Source organism: Convolutriloba macropyga, chromosome 12 (assembly GCF_964194025.1).
Source record: "Convolutriloba macropyga chromosome 12, txConMacr16.3, whole genome shotgun sequence".
In the NCBI taxonomy this organism is placed as follows: domain Eukaryota; kingdom Metazoa; phylum Xenacoelomorpha; order Acoela; family Convolutidae; genus Convolutriloba; species Convolutriloba macropyga.
The window spans coordinates 41,262,393-41,275,953 of NC_134479.1; the positions used below are offsets into that span (position 1 = coordinate 41,262,393).

At 35.0% G+C, this 13,561-nt stretch overlaps 2 protein-coding genes across 2 annotated transcripts in view; one reads left to right on the top strand and one right to left on the bottom strand.

Annotated features, from left to right (window-relative positions):
• Positions 1–1,520: 1,520 nt before the first annotated feature.
• LOC142351047 (putative dimethyladenosine transferase) lies at positions 1,521–5,446 on the top strand. The gene is made up of 3 exons (XM_075403116.1): positions 1,521–1,760; positions 4,322–4,556; positions 4,889–5,446. Exons 1-3 carry the CDS (start codon positions 1,563–1,565, stop codon positions 5,416–5,418), a joined length of 963 nt encoding a protein of 320 aa, XP_075259231.1. The 5' UTR covers positions 1,521–1,562; the 3' UTR covers positions 5,419–5,446.
• A 3,612-nt stretch (positions 5,447–9,058) lies between these two features.
• The window catches only part of LOC142350499 (uncharacterized), a 34,183-nt gene continuing 29,680 nt past the window's right edge, over positions 9,059–13,561 (bottom strand). Inside the window, exons 6-8 of the mRNA XM_075402350.1 lie at positions 13,307–13,558; positions 10,730–11,116; positions 9,059–9,716 (exon numbers count right to left, since the gene is read on the bottom strand). Coding sequence (XP_075258465.1) covers positions 9,132–9,716; positions 10,730–11,116; positions 13,307–13,558 — 1,224 coding nt within the window. The 3' untranslated portion in view covers positions 9,059–9,131. The remainder of the gene's footprint in view (positions 9,717–10,729; positions 11,117–13,306; positions 13,559–13,561) is intronic.

Below are 13,561 nucleotides of genomic sequence, written 5' to 3' on the forward strand. Positions count from 1 at the left end.
ATCTGGATACCCTATTTGCTGATGGGATTTTTTTCTATGGATTTATACGCTTTTGAAATTTTAAAGAATTTGATAACTTTTTCCAGTTTTTCAGTGAAAGTTGTTTTTTAAGAGCTTTCTTTTCATAATTTAGCCTAAAGTATTTTTTTCAAAATTCACCTCAGTGGTTTTAGTAAGTACTAGTTGTTTTCTTGAATTTAATTTGGTAGAGATAGTTTTTTCGGGATCTCAATTTATAACAAAATTTGATCAGATTTTTTATCACATTTTAACAGATTTGATTTTGTTTTTACTTTTTTGTTTCATGACTTTGTTTCAAGATGATCATAAATTAGTGAAGGCACGTTTTGTTTGATGAGTAATTGGATGGCGTTTAAATAGATTTTCACTTCGAGTCGTTTCCGGAGTTCTTCCGGCTATGTTTTTTTTTAAGATCTGTTCACACATTTTAATGATTTTTGAAGTCAAATTGGAGTAGTGATTTTGGTCACGCCGAAACAGGAAATGGAGCGAAAAAGCGAGTGGTTTTGCGGCGTGAATTTTTTTCGCTCTAATTTTAAAGTACAGTGATAAAACGGTCTTTGAACAAAAATTGGGTTTCTCGGTAGTGGTTTTTTGTTCACATGCGGCAATTTCACTCTGATTTTTTCTGTTTTTCTCGATTTTTTGGATCGGATTTTTTTGTAAGTGGTTTTCCCAATCCATTCACAGCTCATTCTAGACCTAGTTTTTTGAATTAATTTTTCATTTCTCGCTAGTGGTTTTTTTGGTTCACATGCGGCATTTTGACATTGATCTTCTGTTTTTTCTTATTTTTTATCTGATTTTTTCCAAAATGGTTTTCTCAATTCACTCATAGTCCATTCTAGGTCTAGTTTTTTTGTTTAGTCAATGAAAATTCTTTGAATTGTACGTCAGGACTTGTCCTGCTATGTTTTTTATTTCGTCGTCATTTGTTACGACCATATGACGTCACAGCCACTTTTTGTTCATTCGTTCATGCAATTTCAACTGAATTGCATGTGTGACGTCATTTTTCGCTCTTAGTGGAGCGAGTTTTTTTGTTCATGCGCGTGATTAAATTTTTGGTCGCACTTGACTTACCACACTCTCAAAAATGACTTCCTCAATTTGAAATTGACTTTTATTTACTTTAATTCAAAGAGATAAGGTCAAATGGGTGTGTGTCACTCTAAATGAAGGTTATTTGAGATCAGCTAATAGAGGCAGCAATAACTTATACAGATTTTTAATCAAAATATAACAGATCAGTCTTCAAGACGAATTTTTTGGTCTGTATTTTTTACTGTTTTTTTTAGACTGCCGATCTACGAATCTATTGTGGCTTTTTTCTGGCAATCTGCCAGCTATGTTTTTATGATACCGAAGTAGATTATTAGTGGAGATTTGTAAAAATTGCATTACGTGTGTTAAGCATATTTCAAAATACTACTGATGTAAAAAAATATTTGAGTTAATATCTCTTGGTAAATTTTGGGCACTGGTTACTGTCCGATTACTACTCTCATCGTAGGGTTACTTGTAATTTTTCAGTGTGAGAAATGGCCCCTATCAGGAAGAAGAAAGATAAGTTACAGCAACTGTCCGCCAAGAATGTCAAGAAGAAGTCAATTATTAAAGAGTCTGTGAGTCAGGCGTCGAACGTTCGCTTCAATAAAGACTTTGGTCAGCATATTTTGAAGAACCCACTTGTGATTACTTCCATGGTGGAAAAAGCAGCTCTTCGGCCTACTGATGTGGTGAGATCAATTAAGTTATAATAAGCGTTAATAGATCTGCTCATTGAAAGTTCCGATAAACGGCTGACGAGGCTGTGATGAGCTAATAATTTCTCAAACGATTTTTTTGGCTTTGATGTTAGACTCTTCTTTTAGAGCGATTTTTTGCTTGATTGATTTTTCGTCGACGTTTTGAGTGCTTTTTTCGCGCTTAGCTTCTTAAATTTTGCGTGATCTAAATCGCCCTCATTGAGAATTTAAACTGTCAATTTTCGTAAAAACTACCAAATTTGTGTTCATTTAAAATCTAAGAATAGTTCTATAATAAGCTGTAATGCCATCATTTGAAGCCATTTAGTGATATCCCTTCCTCCTAAAGTAAGGCAACCCCGCTGTTGTTTGAAATCAATTTGACCGACCGTAGTGAGGTATGTTTCCTGCTGTTGGTGTCCTAGCTTTTAACTTGTATTTAAAGTTTGCGATTGTTATCAATTCCTCTCAATCGATGTCTCTACCAATTATTTGGTCACGTTGGTCTTCTTTAGGCAATTTTTGTCTCACTGACGAATGTTAATGTAGAGAATTGTGATAAACTGGTAAGTCACGATAGTATTCAGTCAATGTGCAGTTATTAGCTGCTCTTGAACAAGTTTGAAGCAATTTAAAGTCATGTGTCTCTTTTCTGCAGAATTTTGCTTAGTTTTTGACATTTAGACTGAGTTTCTTGTCTTTGGGTAATCTAAAATGTTTTCGCAATTTTAAGCTGCTGAACTAAGTGGTACCAGTTTACGAGAAGCTTAAAAATGGCGGCAGTTCATGAAGCCTAAAAATTCGTTTGCTAAACGCTCAAATCTCACTTTGTTATCAAGAAGTTTGATGTATACAGGAACAATATAATCGTATTGAAAGTAAAGTGTTTCATTACTTAACCAATTTAGTTACTCAAGGCTTACATGACAATGTACCCAATAACATTATATCCATTATACTTTGATATTTTCGTTCAATAATCGGACTGCAAATTAGCCGTCGCTATTACACGTAAGTTTTAACATACTCAAGTGGATAATTTAATCCCATATTCGGTTGTGATAATTTGATGTCAAGTCACACTGGCCGCTGAGATTTGGCCATAGTTATTAAGTATGCTAACACATTACGTCTAATAGCGGTGCTAATTTGTAGTCGGATTTTTGAACGAAAATATCAAAGTGTATTGGGTATAATGGCGTTGGGTATATTGTCTTGACTCCTACAGACAGTCAGCTCAACTATAGACAAACATGTGAATTAGAAAATCCAATTAGAAACAATAGTTTCAATTTCACGTCAAAGGCGTCCATTTTTGGTCAATTCGTCGTTTCGACAAAGAGAAAAGGCTGCTTGTTCTGTTTGCAGAAATAGCCATCTGGTATTGAAATATCGTATCGCTCCGTTTTTTAGTCTCCCTTCTCAAAGTCATTTTAAAAGGGTTCTTGTTATCTGCTTTTGAGCTACAATGCAAAAAAAAGTACAGTTGAGTTAATGCTATACCTAGCAGCTATGTCATCGTTTGCCATCGTTTATCCACAAATTCTGTTAGATTAATCTTTGTTCAAGTATTCCAAGATACGAGTGGTTTAAGTATCTCTGGGTACTCGTAGTCAATGATTTTGAATTGATCAAGATAATTTAACGCTCGCAAAATGATTTACTGTTTTTGCCTGCTGTAAGACTGATTTGAACCCGGCTGACCTCAGATGAGACGGACGTCCAAAAGTAATGTAATCCCGTGCACTTGAGTTAATTTTTGGGAACAAGTAATCTTGAGCTCTACCACTTTTGAGATTTTTGCGTGTTCTGCAAATGTTTCCGTGTTTTTGCTGTGAGAAGAGTAGTCGTCGTATTTAGACCTAATTATTCAGTGTCTGGGTTTTCTTCTTTGTCCTGAGATAAAAAGGTGTTAGAATTAGCAAAAGTAGAATACGAAAGCCAAACCTCTTGATATATAAAAAATGCAGCCTTTATAATGCTTCTGAAAATCATTTGATGAACACATGAAACGTTTATAAAAATAATAAATTGCTCAAAGACGAAGTTGGTGGCAATTATGTTAGTCCAGTTGGTTTTTTTAATTCGATTTTTCACTTGACCGATTTGTACGTATTTCGTTTTTTTTCGTATTTTTTACGATTTTTCGTCCTCAAAAACGGATAAACTGGTAGCTCTTAGAGCGATTCAAATCGTTCAGGCCGTAAGGGCCCCGTGTAGCCAAAGACACCTCCCACTGTCTCCCTGTCTCCCCCCCCCCCCGCTGCTCACCTCACGCCCCTTCAATTAAGCTAAAGCTACATTTTAAAAAATCATCTACTGATTTGAGTCTAGAACAATCTTTTTGCTCTTACACCAATTGTTTTCCAACAGTATGTATTTCTGAAAATTTTCGATCGCCTCCTCATTTGGTAGACAATTAAGTCAAAATGTGGATGAGTGAGGTGGGAACATTGTGCAAACGCACAATACTGAGTCTCCTTGTTAATTTTAAAATAAGTGGCCAAAAAGTATATGTTCCAACAAGGTTTTATCGAGATCGTTGTTTGAAGGTGTTGGAGATTGGGCCAGGAACAGGGAACTTAACAATGAAGCTATTAGAGAAATGCAAACAAGTGGTTGCTTGCGAAGTAGACCCTCGATTGGTTGCAGAGTTGCGAAAGAGAGTGCAGCCAACTGCTTATAGTCAGAATCTCAACATAATTGTGGGAGATGTTATCAAAGCTGAGCTGCCCTTCTTTGACCTATGTGTGGCAAACATCCCCTACCAGATATCTTCACCTCTTAGTTATTTGCTTTCATTTTACAGAAACCATTGTAGCTTATGCGATTGGTATAAAAGAATGTTTTCTATATTTTATATTACGTTACAGAGAGTGTATATTTTAGCGGCAAGGAAATAACAATTCGTACCGGCATTATTTTTTGGACACTGGTTGTCCTGTCATTTTCGCTCAAACATATAAATCAGAGTTAGAAATGAAATTATGGCGTAGAATATAGGAAGATTTGTAGCCTATGAGATAAGAACCGTTGTCAAATTGATATTAAACACTCCAAATGTTGAGAACAAACGTAGAAAAAAATGATAGAAAGAGATACTATGTTTATTGTTTCAGTCTTCAAGCTTCTTCTACACAGACCTCTATTTCGATGTGCAATCATTATGTTTCAACGTGAATTTGCATTGCGACTGGTTGCAAAACCAGGAGAAAAACATTATTGCCGCCTATCAGTCAACACACAAATACTGGCCAAAGTGGACCACATCATGAAGATTGGCAAAAACAACTTCAAACCCCCACCTAAAGTCGATTCCTCAGTTGTCAGAATTGAACCTATAAATCCGCCCCCTAAAATCGATTACAACCAATGGGATGGATTGGTCAGGATCTGTTTCAGTCGCAAACTCAAAATGCTCAGAGCGATTTTCAAAGGCAACAAAATTGCAGACATGCTTGAAAAAAATTACAAGACTTACTGCGCGACTCAAAATAAAACCGTTGATGATAGTTTGAATTTTAAACAGTACATTGAAGATATTTTGGTCGAGTGTAAGCTTGCTGATAAACGTGCTCGCACTTTAGACTTGGATGACTTTCTTAATCTTTTGTTAGCATTTAACTCAAAGGGGATATATTTTGCTTAAGGCGTTAATTGAAATCTTTAAAAAGGTAGTTTTGCTAAATCTATGTATGGTCAGTGAAACTTCAAGTGTCGGTAATAGGTTGAGTAGTATATTGCTTAGTGTGTCTTGTTTTTTCATCAATTTTGGTGGGTAGAATTTTGAGCTATTAAAATTGTGTATGCATTTTATTCTCGACTGTCTTGTGATGCCCGGTTTGAAACAATTCGTGGTGAGCGTTGTTGAAAGTGCGTGGCAATCTCTGAATTAGGTGCTATAAATACCGGAAGTTGAATGTTTCATCCTAACATTTGAAAGTTCAATTTTCTTAATCCGTAAGATCAACGGGGCTTTAAATAAATTTAAAAATGAATTGGAATGTAATAACAGACTATGCTACAGAAATTGAATCGATCTTCGCTTGTTGCAGAACGAAAAACGCAAATGTTTTTGAAACTAGCAAAATTAATATATACTTTTCAGAAGTTGTTCGATGCTTGCAATAGCCATAAAGGCATCAGTCAAAATCAAACAAGTACACACTTCAATGACTCTTGGAAATTTTTATTCTGGTCACAAGCATTTAAATGCATTTTAAAAAAATTGCTCTTAAACAAAGTTTGAAGCAATTATTGTACACTGGTGTGTCTTTTTCTAATGCCAAATTTTTGCTCGACTCTTTTTGTGCCTTTATTATAGAACATTCTTTGACGTCTCGACTAAATTTTTCACGCTTCAGTTCTTATTTTTTGAGTGATCTAAGTTGTTTTCTTCCTGATTTTGTTGCTGATGTGAGGCAATTGTGAGCGAAAGAAGCAACGCCTGTGTAGCTTTGGTTAAGTTATTGTTGGAGTGGCATCCGGGAGGTCTGGGGCTCAAACCCCCTTAAGGGTGTGGGGGGGTTGCACCCATAAAAGATTGCCCCGTCTGTTATTCGAGTGCAATTCATCCCAGTCGGTTTGTTTGAAATTTTAATTCTTATGCTTAGTTGACGCTCTTTAACTTAAAATGGGCAGCTCTAACAATTGCGTTCCAAGCAGATATCCTCTTTGTACTCGGGAAAAATTTTGGCGAGCAAAAAGAAGCAATGAAATAATAGTTATTTCCAATAATATCGTGGTCACGATAGAAAGGAGTAATACTCTATTTTGAAACTTTCAAGAGAAAAACGGCAGTGTAGACAAAAGAAGGTAAAAACTCATATCAAACTTGTGTGCCTCAACTTTGCAATACGTTTTTGAGATTTAAATGTCATTTTAAAGAAAACAAATTATTCGGAGTTCCGAGTAATCCAAAAGCTAAAGAATTGCTTTCAAACGAGCGCTTCGCTTCAGTAGTAGTCAGCAGGGGCTTAGGGATGCTAGCATTAGTGGGGGGGGGGGTAGTCAAGCGATTGGGGAGGTAAGTTTGAGAGGTCTGGACGAGAGGAAAGTGCAAATCACCAGGTGGAGGCGATTGAGAGGTTGGACGGGAGAGACTGGGGGGAGGGGGGGATGGTGCCAAACTGATAGAGTGATAGAGGGTCAAGCGTAAAGACGCCTCCAAATGAAACTTTTAACGTTAAGAACCACCATTCAAAGAAGTTTTGTTGAATCGGAGACTCGTAAGGCGCTGAGAGAACTGCTCATCCATTTAATGCCCTCCGGACGTTATCTCGTTATCTTTTGATCCATTTTTTGGGACAAAAAATAAGTGTAAATCGCATGAATAAAACTAAACGACAACAATTGCGACAAACTTCAATTGAGAGCAATTAATTAATTATTCTGGGTAAAAGAATATTTGGGTTCAAAATCTTTCGACAAAGGAATGTTTTCAAATATCACAACAGTTGTTTTTTTGTTAGTATTTTTTTCATTTCATCCAATAATTCGGTTTAAGTTTAGTGGATTTTTTAGTGGTTTTTGAAAACCAAGATGTAAACAAGTATATATTCGAATCTGATGTAGCACTTCACAAATAAGTGACCATTCTTGTTTCAGTGAAAAATGACATAATACGCACATTTAATGCTCATGAAGCTATGAGGTGTTAGCCGTATGTATTCAACATTCTAGAATTATGGAAATGAGAAATAAATAAATGGAAATTATTCGGTCAGCCATGCTGCCAGAATTATTATAGCTCTCCGTCCTAAAAATGTTTGCTTATCCCATTTTAAATATAAGGTAATGCAGTAAAAAGAAAAAAAGTACATACGGAATCTATAAGTTTCTCATGTGCTGCCAAAGCGTAAATGTTAATCATTTGAAGATATGAGCATCTCATGCATCTGTTAAAAAAATCTCAGAAAATAAAAACGTAAAAGCATAAGTATTACGCTTTGCATGTGTTTATATTTTGTTACTCCAAAATTTCCTCCATTGAAAAGCCAAAATTTTTCTAAGGCTGAATCCAATTTATAAAACTAGTAATTTTCAACAATAAAGTAAGCTTTCTAATGAAGCAGTTTTAGTTGAGTGTGTTAAAATTAATCAAAAATTTTGATTCTGGAAGTAATGTTTCGTGAGTTTAGTTTGAATCATTTCAGTTTTTCATCTATCTCCTTCAAATTTTGTGCGATAATATTTTTAAATATATTAACAAAATTTTTGCAACTTATTGCAAGTAAATGAAGTATTGCAAGTAAATGGAAACTAAAACACTGCATAAAATATACGCTTTATATGTATAGGTTACGTGACTTCACTGAACTCACTGAGAAAGTCTGTCAGTAAACAAGAGCCACGTAGCTGTTTGTGAATTAAGTAACTTTTTCAAACTTCTTGAGCAGCGTCATGTACTTTGCTTGAAACAAGAATATGCCGTGTTTAAGTCTTGAACTTTATATATGTTAATATGGCAGTGTATAGTTTGGCGCTGGGAAGATTCGTCATATCTATCTTGCACATGCATTTCAAATACATGTAAAAACATGCAACAAATTACAAGCTATGTGACTCTGCTAGAAATCATTGAAATTTTGTGGCGTTTCTCCGGACCCGCGTTGTCAAAATTTCCCAATTGAGTTTGCAAAGTCACGAATCTTAGCTTAAAACACAAACTTGCATGTTTCAAAATGACAAAAGTTCTTTGAAGTTTACTTCTGGCTAAATATATTTAAAAAAAATTCTGGCTCTGCAGAGGTTCGACATTTTAAAATGTGTACCTGAGTGTTCCAAGATACATTAATTTAAGTTGTCCACAAGGTTGTATTCCTTTAGACATTGGTTGATCTTTTTATTGGAGAAACATGTTCATAACAAGAGATTTATGGCCAAGATGAACAGATATTACGTCTGGCTCAGTTCACTGCTTTATTGCGGAAAGTGGGCAATGTTCTAACTGCATTTTTTCCGGAAGTACTTTGCCCATTTTCTTGAATTTTCAGCAATTAAATTTTGAACTATTTCCCGTCAATCCATATAAAATTTATGGAAAACAAAAGTCAGAATGCTATCGAAAGTGCCCTTCAAAGGCAGGCTGTTATTGTGTAATATTGCCATTTAAAAGTTTGTTTTTGTTAAATTTATTGATATTAATATAATTATCTCCGTCATATGAATGATATAGCCCCCAGCACAATTTTACCAACCCCTACCCCCCCCCCCCCCCCCACACACACACACACACATCACATGCATACGTGCAACTACTATAGTACATATACGTTAACTGAGAGGTATAAATTACATGTCTACACCGCTGGGGGGCTATGACAGGAAAGACCCTTTTTCCATTGATGCTTCCGTAATAATCTAACCGATACGCTCGACAAGCTTCGGGAAATTCTGATCAAAGTTTTCAGGGGTCGCAAGATCAAAGTAAAATTTTCCTGCAACAACAGCTCCGAGGTTTCCACGAGGTTTATAGTCGGATTCCGACGTTTCCACTCTTACGAACACCATATTCTTTTTGAAGTCACATGAATAGTTAAACTCAGTCATGCAGTTCTCGCTTTCAGCATAGGCTTTAGAATAACAGCAGATTACGAAATCGGCACCGTCAATAGCGTTTGCCATTTCCGCTCGGATGTTCCGGCTTTTGTGCATATGGTCATCGTCGATCCAAATTTTGAATTTGCCGATTTCATCAAGCTCCTTCCGAAGTCTCACAATTGTTTCTTTCTGTTTCCAAGAATAACTGATCATGACAGATATCTGGCCTTTATTTTGCGTATCGCTTTTTTGAGCTGACATTAATGAACTTGATTGTTTTTCATCGCTAGAATACTTTTTATCTACAGTATCTCGAACAGTTGGGATGTTGTTAGAAACCGATAGTTTTTCCAGAGAGAAAATAAGTCCTGTTGCGCTTTCAACAATTTCGGTACTTGGATGATCCTTGAAATGGGAATTGTTTACTTTTTCCCTGGTAACTTATGTCCATCTATAATCGCCATTTTTTAGATCATGGCCCTACTTGGAACAATTAATTATCCTATTGTAAGAAAACTAATTTGTTATCGTTTGAAACGTAAAAAAAATTGGCTTGTATGAAAAAAAATTCGGTATGTTTGTATCTGTGTAAGATTGTTCGGTTTTTAAAAAAATAAACAAGGATACCGATGCTTTCTAGCTTTTATGTACCGAATAAACTGACGAAACCAATTAAAATAGTCGAGTTTAAATCGTTTCTGTAACTAAAATTACTTAAGTGGCGCTGCACATTTCAAATATAATGACTATGGTCTCATGAGGTAATCAGTAGCAAAAGCAAACGTTCAAAGAGCAAAATTACATTGTAAAAAGTCTATTTTTGAAGAACATTCCGTTTTACTTTTCCTTAGATTTTAAATGAATCAACTGCAAATCGATAGAAATTCAATTGCTTCAAATTCAAGACAAACGACAATATTATTTTCGGAGAAAATTGAGATTCAAAGTTGCCAGTTTTCTGTAAGAAGCAGTACGTTCAATACCACGTGAAATCTGTGGATAAAAAACTTATCATGAAATTCATAAATTAACAACACACAACTTGCCGCAAATGATGTTGGCGCGATCAAGTTGTGTACTCTGCTTGAAATTTCTTTGATTTCATACAAGGATCAATTATGATAGTATGCTGTCCATACTTGATATCTTAGTTCGATCCTTGCATGAAACCAAAGCAATCACATATGCTACTCTTATGATTACAATTTCTAACAGAATTCTACATGATAAGCATTTTTTGCCAGAATCCTTCCATACTTCTGTTTTTCTAAAAATTTGTTCAAACTATATACGTTTATCTTCCGCAGTTTACTGAAAAAAGCTCGAAAAATACTGTTAATGGAAAAATGAGAGTTAGTTTGTTCATGAAGTCTTCTGGAAAATTTGATTTGTTCACGAGGGGAAAAGGAAACAGATGCCCTGAAACATTTGATCAAATCCTTAAATGTAAACATGAAGAGGGCTTCACGTATAAAACTAATTCGCCAAAGTAAACGAAGGGCCCAGTGGATAGCAGGGTGCTTGCTAGTATCCGCCAAGGTCATTGCAGCTTCGTTCTCACAACTAGTTTCCAAAAATGATTCGCAAATTGCAAAGACACCTTGTTTGATCATTTCCGTTGCATTATTTCCATTAACTGCCAATCTTGATAGAAATTCGAAAACTTCGCTGGCACAAAAGTGAACAGCACGTCCTTCTGTGGTTGTTTTAAACGATTTCTTCATTGATTGTTCGGTAACGTTTTCGTTTTCTACTGACGTTATCAACAATCGTTGAACTAGAAAACTTATGACAGGTCTTCTAACCTAAACATTTGGAAACAAATATAACAATCAAATATGATCTTAAATTTATTAGGAAGCGAAGAATCAAGGGACAAGAAGAAACAACACGGATCGCGCGAGTGGCTGAGTAGCACAAATCTTTTAACAAGCCTCTGAAGACTTGCCAAAAGAGTTTTTATCTCAAGAAGAAAAAGATTGTCCTTTAAATCTTGAAGCAGTATTTTAGGGGGGAAAGCGTCGATCACGTTTAATATCGACAATTTAAGTGTTGTCGATATTAAACGCACAAAAAGAATCAACACTTGGAGACAAACACTTTTGATGCATATTTATATTTAAAAAAAAGTTTTGAATAGAGTCGAAAATTTTCTAGTTTTGAGGTTTTATTTTTTCAAATCGTACAGTTTTAAACTCTCGGTAAAAAAATGTTGATCAGTTTTTGATTATATGGAACACTTATTTCGAAAAGTTTTCGCTACTTCTTATAAACTAAGCTCAGAGAACACTGAAAAAATAGCAATTCCAGACACAAACAATTTACAAGCAGATTTGAGGTTTTCCTCGTTGCATTACCTAAAAACATTTTCGGCTCACTTTCTTGCAAGAAAATCATTATTTGGTTAAATTTGTAGAAGTTAGAAAGCGAATGCAAATAGAGAATGGTAGAGAATATTTATTCCGTTTTTCAGCTCAGCTATTTTTATTATTTCCGTCTTTTAAACTTCATTTCAATTTCTTTTTTGAGAAAAAGATTGTTTTCTGACTTTCATCGGAATTTGAACAAAAGCGAGTGAAAAATACAACTATAAATTCTGAACTAAGAAAATTTCTGAAGACCTTATTAAGTTTTCATGTGTACATTTTTTAGAAAGTGAAAAGTTAGCTCTTTTGTATTCCAAAATTTTTGAGCTGTTCGGCTATTTGAATTGATTTTTAATCACAATACAGTTCAGAGAAATATATTTTGGTTAGTTTGAAACCGGAGACTTATCATAAAGATTAGTTGTAAAAAAAACTTTCGTCCTTTTGGGTTTTTCTAAACCTTTTTTCACCCTTTATTTAGAAATTATTAGGTTTAATTCCATGTAGCTGTTGTTAAAATAAATGTATAGAACTGCAGAATATCAGGTTTATCACACATATACACATACACACGCACACCCCTCCCCCGTCTCAACCCCCCTCCCACTCCTACGTACCCCACCCACCTACACCCATTTTTTTCCATTGTGTTAGGTTTTTCCATTGGAAGTTGTCCTTTTTGAAACAAAATTATACAATTACAAACTATAATAAAATCAGTACTTCAGCGTAATCAGAAATTAGAGATTCGAATGAAGAAAACAAAAGCTGGCCTCGCTTATAAATTTCGGGCGAGACTGAATGGTTAATTTCTAACTGCTTGTGAGATATTTGTAAGCTTGAGGCCAAACTTTAACTAAACAGATTTAAACACTTTAGGCTGAACACATTAAAAAAAATAAAATTGAGGTTGATTTGCCATTAAGAATTTGCCTGTTATATTATAGTTCCCAGACATCTGGAAGCACCAGACAAAGGCTATCAGCCTATTACTATCAAATTTTCAAGATTGTTCAAAAAAGTGTCATTTTAGCTCACCGTTCGAGCTGTTAAATTGATTATTCTGTGTAATCAACCCTTTTCTTTTCTTCGCTGATTTGTTCCTTTTTTCGTTATTCTGTTGTTTTTATATACTGAGAACATCGGGCTCAACATTATTTTCGACTAAATTTTTGTTTTATATACTAAACAGAGAATGTGTTGGTTTCTTTAAGAAATTTGAAATTTTTTTGAGTGTTCAAACAAAGGAGTCGAAACAAATAAATCCACTTTGAGGCTCCAAATACAATTAGGATGCACTTCAAACACTTTAATCAATTGCTTTTCTGTCCATTTTTTGACATTGAACTAGAGTTTTGTAAAATATTCTGAACAAGTTAATTCTAGAAAAGTTTTGTGAAACTTTTTAAACTAAATTTTGTGAAAGTTTCTAAAAAAAGTTATCTAAAACATGATTGAAACTAGATTTTTGCACTTAAATTTGATCTTCGAACCCTGGTGCTTCAGATTGTAGTAAAAACCTTCGTTCAAATAATATATACAACAAAGCCGACCCCGATAATGAAATAAACAAAAAGTGGTAAGTAATAATAAGGAAAATTTACTAATGAGTGAAGTCAGATTACTAACGCTCTTTAGGGATTGTTGATCTTCTCTATGCACGTCAACTGCAAATGCCAAAGTGGATACCACGACACTTTTTAGAAGTTCATCCTCTACGAAAATCAGCTTGAGGAGCACTTCAATAAGTCCAAGTTTTTGTAACTCCTCTCGAGATTCGGGGTATGTTTTCAAAAGATTAAACATGACGCCCAGGTATGAGTGCACCCGCTGTCTTCCAGACTCCGGGTTAAAAGTGTCCGTTTCGGAATCGTCTAACTTCTC